The sequence below is a fragment of the Artemia franciscana genome, chromosome 2 (assembly GCF_032884065.1).
Source record: "Artemia franciscana chromosome 2, ASM3288406v1, whole genome shotgun sequence".
NCBI lineage: Eukaryota > Metazoa > Arthropoda > Branchiopoda > Anostraca > Artemiidae > Artemia > Artemia franciscana.
Window position 1 is genome coordinate 65,673,227 of NC_088864.1, and position 9,734 is coordinate 65,682,960.

The 9,734-nt window shown below is 28.7% G+C and overlaps 1 protein-coding gene across 2 annotated transcripts in view; it reads right to left on the reverse strand.

Moving 5' to 3' along the window:
* Positions 1–9,728, reverse strand: part of LOC136043964 (transmembrane protein 41B-like) — a 49,664-nt gene extending 39,936 nt beyond the window's left edge. For both annotated transcript variants that reach the window (XM_065729044.1, XM_065729045.1), the window contains exon 1: positions 9,599–9,728. In XM_065729044.1, the coding sequence (XP_065585116.1) occupies positions 9,599–9,617 (19 nt within the window). In that variant the 5' untranslated portion in view covers positions 9,618–9,728. The remainder of the gene's footprint in view (positions 1–9,598) is intronic.
* Between the last annotated feature and the right edge of the window lie 6 nt (positions 9,729–9,734).

Below are 9,734 nucleotides of genomic sequence, written 5' to 3' on the forward strand. Positions count from 1 at the left end.
TGTAGCTTAAATAACACCCCTTACCAGGATCACCTAAGGTCTCTGAGACTTCCAACTCTCATGTATCCAAGTTATAGAGAAGACTTGGAAATCATGGCATGCAAGATTTTCAAAGCTGGTCACCTAAACCAGATCTTCACCCCCTCCCTGGCTAACAACACAAGAGGTCACAGTCTGAAGCTTCACCTGCCTGGATGTTGGAGAAGGGAACAACTCAGCTTCTTTTCCATTCAGGTAGTTCCCCTCTGGAATAGCCTATCTGAGTCTACCATTGAAGCTGAGACTCCCCACTCCTTCAAGGCTGGAGTCAACAGGGACTGGGAGAGGGCTGAGTGGAGGCTGGACAGGGAAGCTAAGCATCATCACATGATTGCATCACTCACCACCAGCAGACCTACAGGAGGGTCTACCACATTATCTTCTTGGCAAATGTAATTTAAGGTAATTTTTCAGGGGTTAGGCTACAAGCTCTTTCATGCCTTTAAACATTTTAAGACTATGGACCATTTTGGGCAAACATCTAGATTACAGAGTATTCAGATAGCCTAGCCAAGAAACTAACTTACACCTGGAATCAAAATTTTATCCTAAGTCTAAATATGACATTTTCTTTATTTACAAATTCAATTTTAAACCACTTAAAGACCTTCAAAGATGATACCTTTTTCCCTTATTTTAGATATAGCTTATATACATGTGTTGGCATCAATGATGTTAAAACTGGTTTACCCATAAATTGAATTGATGGTGACCCAATGAAAAACCAATAAATATATAAAAAATATATAATATGGGTTATATATTGACATAATGAAGAATCAATAATGTATGTAAAATATATAATATGGGCTATATATTTTGGTAAGTTTAGAAAAGAAAGGTTAGGTTAAAATTCAATTTGTTACAGAAACAAATGCACCAAAAATAATTTAAAGTCTAGTGCCCATTAACTTAGCTAGGGTTAAAAGACCTTTTTTGGGAAAGACCACTTTTCCTTGACATTCTAGAAAAATAACAATGGTTTTTTGGACCACCTCTATTTTACTACAGCATGATGCAATTTGAGGGCAGTGATAAGAACCTTGGTAAAATTATAGCAGTTCATATATCTGGCTTACCAAAGTGAATATACTACTTGATGTCTTTTTTATGCTCTTTAGAAATATAATAATTGCTTTTACCTTAAATTCAAATTTAAGCACTTTTTAACATAACATCTTACTATAAATAATTTTAGCACTGAGAAAATGTAGCATTATTTTTTCAAAAACTAGGGAAAAGATGGCACTGAGAAAATGTAGTATTTTTTTGTGGAAAACAAGCAATAAGTCATACTTTAATTGAAAATTTATCATTTTCAAGAGCTCAAAAAGTGCTTTGATTTGAATTTGTGGTAGAAGTGATTATTATATTTCTAAAGAACATAAAAAAGACATCAAGTGATATGTTCACTTTATTGGTAAGTCAGTTATATGAACTGTCATAATTTTTTGAAAATTCATCATTTTTAAGAGCTCAAAAAGTGCTTAAACTTGAATTTAAGGTAGAAGCAGTTGTTATATTTGTAAAGAGCATAAAAAAAGTTATTGAGTGGCATACTCACTTTATTGATAAGCCAGTTATATGACCTGCTATAATTTTACCAGACTTTCAGCTTCATGGTCAAATTTTTACTAATAATTTATGAGCATAAGTTAAAAATCTTGGCTCTGTTTTGATAAGCAATTGAAGAGAAAAAAAATATTACTTGTAATTATTATTGTTTATTATTAGTGATTCATTGAATAAATATCAAGCAATAAAAGTTACATTTTTAGAATCAGAAGCAAGTCACCTTTCTGTTAATAGCCTATATAAATAAAACTGAAACACTAAAAGTATATATATATATATATATATATATATATATATATATATATATATATATATATATATATATATATATATCCTCAAATACTATGGAATAGTATTTTCCTCAAATACTATGGAATACCTCCCAAGATAGTAGAACTGATTATCACCCTGTGCAAAGAAACAGAATGCTGTGTTCGAACAGAAAACAGAGTTAAAAGATACTTTAAAATCATGACTGGTGTCAAGCAAGGATGTGTATTATCACCACTTTTATTTACAATAGTTATGGACTACATACTCAGACAGTCTACAGGCTATGGAGTAGATGTCAACAACAAACAACTTGTAGATATTGACTTTGCAGATGATATAGTACTACTAGAAGATGCCAAAGATTGATTACAGCTGCTATTTGATGAAATCTCAGAAAAAGCCCGAGAGGTTGGATTGTCAATCAATGTTGATAAATCAAAAAGTATGTCCACATCTGGCTCCCCCCTAACTTTTCAATGCTTTGATAAATCTGTTGAACAGGTCCAAGAATTTAAATACTTAGGAAGCTGGATAGAAAATACTGACAATGTAACATTTGAAATCAAGAGGATTGAAGAAGCATCAGGCACCTTCAACAGACTAACACCAATTTGGAGAAGCAACAAATACTCACTTCGCTTAAAATTGCGTCTGTTCAACAGCAATGTGTTGTCTATATTGATGTACACCAGTGAATGTTTGAAACTCAACCAACAACTTGAGAAACATATCCTTAGATTTGAAAACATTTGCCTTCAAAGGATCCTCAAAATCAGTTGGCATCAGAAAATTACCAATAGGGAAATCTGGCTGAAAATAAACCAGCCCATAGTGACCAAAGTCTTGAAGAAATGAAGATGGAATTATTGGGTCATGTTCTATGCGTGCCTGAAGACAGACTTCCCTCAAGAGTGTATCAATGGCAGCCTGAAGGAAGGCAAAGACGAGGCCAACCAAAACACACACTGCAGAGGCAGTATGATCAGGACCTAAAAAAAAGGCAAAAATTTCCCTCACTCCACAATGGGAAGATATCACTGCAGCTGCACAGCTTCATGATATGGAGAGACTTTGTCAATGCCCTATGAGCCAGAGACTTTGTCAATATCCTATGGATCTAAGGTCTAATATATATATATATATATATATATATATATATATATATATATATATATATATATATATATATATATATATATATATATATATATATATATATATATATATATATATATATATTATATCATGAAAAGAGAAATCACCAATCCAACAGCACAAACACAAAAAAAAAAAAAAGAGAGAGAGAGACAGAAGGAGAAAAGGAAGACTGTTTTCCTAAATTAGTGATTAATATAGACCAGCACTTGAATGAGGTCTTAACCCTACTCATCCATACAATCACATAGGTCAAACAGCATAGCCATACACAATCAGCAATAAAGAATAATCCATGGAAAGGCAGTCATGTCGTCAATAAGTATAAGTTGTCATTTACCAAACAATAGAAAAAATAATATAGACAAATAATTCAGAGGCAACACCCCACACAAGGGCTCATCAGGAGAATACACTGGCCTATATAGGGTTTTGCCACTTGAAATTCTCTACCCAGCACAGTGTTGTGGCTACCACAGAATATCCATGGCATCCCTGTGTCAGGTATCACCCCCAAAATACATGCCCATGAAAGAAAAAAAAACAGCAAATGTAAAACAGCCAAGTAAAACCAAAACAAGCTTATCCTGTTAATATATCCCTCCCTTTAGCAACAATAGGTAAACTAAATATTATAAATTTTACCAAATCACAAATATTAACACATTGCAAAAAACCTGAATAAACTAAACAATTATAGAATTCATCTTTACCATGTGGCTAATTTAAAAAAAAAAAATACGGTCAATTAGAAACACAATTCAAAATAAATGGCGCTGCAACAACATTTCTCAAACCTCCGAAATTAGTTGAAAATTTCTCTAAGTATTTCTAGATAATTCTTTTGATATTTATTTAAAAGTTCATTATAATGAAAACTAAATTTTTTAAATTGCCAAGTCAATTTATTTGCAGAAAAACCTCTTGATATCAATTTTTGGCTTAAGATTTTACATCTATTTTTAAAATCAATATAATTACTACAAATCCTTGCATAACGAAGTAACTGTGAGAAAAATGCTGAATATGTGATATTTGAGTGTATATTACTTTCAGGGAATGGGAAACTAATCACTTCAAAATCAACAATCATCCGTTTTATTATACATTTTAAAACTTAATTTATTATTATCACAAATATTAATATTTAAATCTAAGAAATGATCTTCATGACCAGCACCATGACTAGGCTCAAGAATAAGCTCTGATGGATATAAATTTTTAGAAATATCAATGAAATCCTTACAATTTAAGACCAAAATATCATATAAACATCTTTTATTATTTGACAAAGCATGTTTTAAATTAATTGGAATATTCTTATCCATCATATATTTATATTCTAGTTGACTTACAAACAAGTCAGCTATAAATGGGCTGGCATCCCCCCCCATGAGAATTCCCACAATTTGCTTGTACAAATCACCCCCAAATCTTATATAAGTATTATATAAAACAAATTCTAATAACTCAAAAATCATATCCAAGCTGTAACATCTCAAGTTAACTGTAGTATTAAAGCAATTTGTCCATATAGTTTTTTTATTATAAGTGTATTTTTAAGAACCTTTTACTAGATAAGAGGAAAGATTTCTTGATAACAGTTTTTAAATTATCAAACACTATATTAAGAGATAAATTAGTATACATTGTCGCAAAATTGAAAGACTCAATTCTTTTAGCTGAAACCATTGTTAAAGAATCTATCACCTGCAGTGAATTATTAACACTCCAACATGGATTAAAATTCGAAATTTTTTTAATACCAGAACAATAGGTAATAAGTTTATTTACAATTTCCTTTAAAATTAAAGAGAGGTCAGTAGCAGCAATGCGGGTTGGACATTTCGCTGCTCCAGCAATAAACCGTGGTTTAGGGGGATTCTAATGAAATTTTACAGTTCAATATAGGAAAGCAAACTTTTCATTATTGTCATTTATTTTAATATTAAAATTTTTAAAAAGTATTTCTTCAGTCTTTTCAATTAAATTCTCATCCTCTATATTTACCTTTTCGTAAACATTAGTTGTGCATACCTCCCTTTTTAAGATATATATATATCTATATATATAAAAATAAGTTGTCTGTGTGTGGATCTGTGGATGGATCAGGTGACGTCAAAACTGAAAAAACTAAAAAAAGGCAAAAACTACAAAAAAAACTAAAAACTAATAAAAAAAATAAAAAAGCTAAAAAACTAAAAAAACTAAAAAAAGGCAAAAACTACAAAAAAAACTAAAAACTAATAAAAAAGCTAAAAAACTAAAAAAACTAAAAAAAAGGCAAAAACTACAAAAAAAAATAAAAACTAATAAAAAAATAAAAAAGCTAAAAAACTAAAAAAACTAAAAAAAGGTAAAAAACTAAAAAAACTAAAAACTAAAAAAAACTAAAAAAAAGGAAAAAACTGAAAAATAAGCTAAAATACAGGTAAAAACCAATAAAAAACTGAAAAAAACTAAAAAAAGGCAAAAACTACAAAAAAAACTAAAAACTAATAAAAAAAAGTAAAAAAGCTAAAAAACTAAAAAAAACTAAAAAAAGGTAAAAAACTAAAAAAAAAAAAAATAAAAAAAAAACTAAAAAAAAGGAAAAAACTGAAAAATAAGCTAAAATAAAGGTAAAAACCAATAAAAAACTAAAAAGAAAAAAAGGAAAAAACTAAAAAAAATTTTCATCTAAAAAACTAAAAAAACTAAAAGAACTAAAAAAGAAAAAAATAAATGACGACACTCAAAGAGAAAGCGACCAGGACAAAAGGAATGTTCAATTAGCAATCAACAAAGCACCGGGACACAGGGAGTATAAATGACGACCAGGACATAAGTAAAAAAAAAACTAACAAAACTAAAAAGAAGGTAAAAACTACAAAAAACTAAAAAGAAAAAAAAACTAAAAACTAATAAAAAAACTAAAAAATCTAAAAATCTAAATAAACTAAAAAGAAAAAAAAGGAAAAAAATAAAGGAGAAAAACAAAACTTAAAAAAAGGCAAAAACTACAAAAAAAACTAAAAACTAATAAAAAAAAGTAAAAAAGCTAAAAAACTAAAAAAACTAAAAAAAGGTAAAAAACTAAAAAAAATAAAAAATAAAAAAAAAATAAAAAAAAGGAAAAAACTGAAAAATAAGCTAAAATAAAGGTAAAAACCAATAAAAAACTAAAAAGAAAAAAAGGAAAAAACTAAAAAAAAATTTCATCTAAAAAACTAAAAAAAACTAAAAAAGGTAAAAACTAAAAGAACTAAAAAAGAAAAAAATAAATGATGACACTCAAAGAGAAAGCGACCAGGACAAAAGGAATGTTCGATTAGCAATCAACAAAGCACCGGGACACAGGGAGTATAAATGACGACCAGGACATAAGTAAAAAAAAAACTAACAAAACTAAAAAGAAGGTAAAAACTACAAAAAAACTAAAAAGAAAAAAAAACTAAAAACTAATAAAAAAATCTAAAAATCTAAATAAACTAAAAAAGAAAAAAAAAGGAAAAAAAAAAGGAGAAAAACAAAACTAAAAAACGAATGTATATACAGACCGGGACACCGGGATACAAATGACGACCGGGACACAGGGAATATAAATGACGACCGGGACACAGGGACACAACTACAACGGGGACACCGGGGGAAACAGGGGGATATAAATGACGACCGGGACACCGGGACAGGGAATGGTCGATTAGCAATCACCATCAACAAAGCTCAAGGGCAATCATTAGAATCATGAGGTATAGATCTGAATACAGATTGTTTTCCCATGGACCATTATATGTTGCATGTTCAAGAGTCGGTAAACCTGACAATCTATTTATATGCAAAGACAATGGGACAGCAAAGAATGTTGTATATTCGCAAGTTTTATGTAGTTAAAACCATATATATATATATATATATATATATATATATATATATATATATATATATATATATATATATATATATATATATATACGAGGATGCTAGAAAATCCTGTGCCCTTTTCATTGAATTTCTCTTCTCCCATGAAATATTCCTCCAAGGAAAGATCCTCCCATATAGCCCCCTCTCCTGAACCCCACACCCAAACAAAAAAATCCCCCTGAAAACATTGGTACACTTCTGAATAACCATTACTGTATGTAAACATTGGTCAAAGTTAGTAAATTGCAGCCCCTCCCCCAGGGACTGTGGGGGGTAAATCATCCCCAAAGACATAGTGTTTATGGTTTTTGACTATGCAGAACAAAATGGCTATCTCAAAATTTTGATCCGTTGACTTTGGGAAAAATGAGCATGGGAGGGGGCCTAGGTGCCCTCCAATTTTTTCAGTCACTTAAAAAGGGCACTAGAACTTTTCATTTACGTTAGAATGAGCCCTCTTGCAATACTCTATGACCACTTGGTTGATATGATGACCCCTGGGGAAAAAAAAACAACAAAAAAACAAACAAACAAATAAACATGCACCCATGATCAGTCTTCTGGCGAAAAAAATACAAAATCCTGTATTTTTGTAGATTGGACCTTGAAATTTTTTCTATAGGGTTCTCTGATACTGTGAATGTGATGGTGTGATTTTCATTACAATCCTATGACTTTTAGGGGGTGTTTCCCCCTATTTTCCAAAATAAGGCAAATTTTCTCAGGCTTGTAACTTTTTATGACAAAGACTAAATTTGATAAAACTTATATATTTGAAATCAGTATAAAAACCCAATTTTTTTAAAATATCTTTTAGAAATGAAATTCTGTTTTTTAGAGTTTTGTTTACCATTGAGCCAGGTCACTCCTTACTACAGTTTGTTACCATGAGCTGTTTGATATATATATATATATATATATATATATATATATATATATATATATATATATATATATATATATATATATATATATATATATATATATATATATATATATATATATATATATATATATATATATATCCATTTATTTTTGAATTTAAAAAGAGGGAATAAGTTGTGGGAAAAGTCAAAGTCATGGTCAATTGTAGAAAAAGCCAAAACAGATTGTCCAATTTAATGGGCATCAAGGGCCAAGAGTCCCATTTGCCTATACGTAGCCAAATTTGCTTACATATATATATATATATATATATATATATATATATATATATATATATATATATATATATATATATATATATATATATATATATATATATTGTTGGGCAACAAGCTTGCTACTTGTTCCTGTAAAAACACTCAGCAACTGAAATGTCAATTTGACGCCCTATGCACCAGCAATGCCTCTGGAGGATCTTTATCCTTTATCCTTATTATATATATATATATATAGTATATACTATATATATATATATATATATATATATATATATATATATATATATATATATATATATATATATATATATATATATATATATATATATATATATATATATATATATATATATATATATATATATATATATATATATATATATATATATATATATATATATATATATATATATATATATATATATATATATATATATATATATATATATATATATATATATATATATATATATATATATATATATATATATATATATATATATATATATATATATATATATATATAAACTGACATTTTGATCACTCTGCCAATACTGGGACAAAAGACTTTAATCTTGGACACCCAATCTGTACATTTTTCTGGGTTGCTTCCAAAAAACCTAATGTCTTTTTTCCTAGTATTGGACATGTTGCAATCCAACCAAAGATTCTGTCCCAGAATAGGCAGAGTGATTAGAGAGTTCCAGTACTGGTTGTCTTACCCCTAGTAAAAAATGTTTAATAATTTTTAGTATTAATATAGATTGTGAATTTGTAATATAAATATACAAGGGCCAGAACCAAGGTATGATAAGTTTGTTTTGGTGTTACTTGGGTGTTATATATATTGTTATTTGGTGGGATATATATATATATATATATATATATATATATATATATATATATAGATATATATATATATATATATATATATATATATATATAGTATATATATATATATATATATCAAAATAGGATAATTAGTATTTCCAAAAAGAGGTCCTTGTTGGTAAGTCAATAGCTTAATAATTTCCGGTGTGTTATCTTAATTAATTTCACTAATAACAATATTGATGCATAGCTTAGATTTTTAGCTTTTCTCTTATATACAATCTTCCCAGTTTCTCTTTTGTTAACAAGAGGAGAGGCTTTGAGTTTAACATAACTTGGCTCAATTAGATAGCCTAGCTGATGGGTTTTCTACCCAAGGTTTATGTGAACTCTATATGCCTCAATATTTACCCTCTTTAAAGCCCTTTAAGGACTCAAAATAGAAGTTACCCCAGAAGCAACTATAGAATTATGAAAGAGCACAAAGTGGTTTAATCACTTTCTTCATAGCTAAATTAGATTGTGTTGTAAACAGTAAACTTATCATCATGTGTGCAGTGGGCTAGACCTTTCTTTAATATTTTTTCCAGAAGAGACAAGAAGGCATTATTAGGCTAATTTAATGCCTGAAAATAAAATAAAATGGTTAAGTAACTCACCAGTGTCTATCATTCTCATTTGATGAAAAATTGCAAAGCAAATCCAGATCTCTGATTCTTCCTTAGATCCATACAATCCGTAAATCTTGAGGTGCTAGTTGAATTATAATTAATAGATGACACTTATGTTCCACCG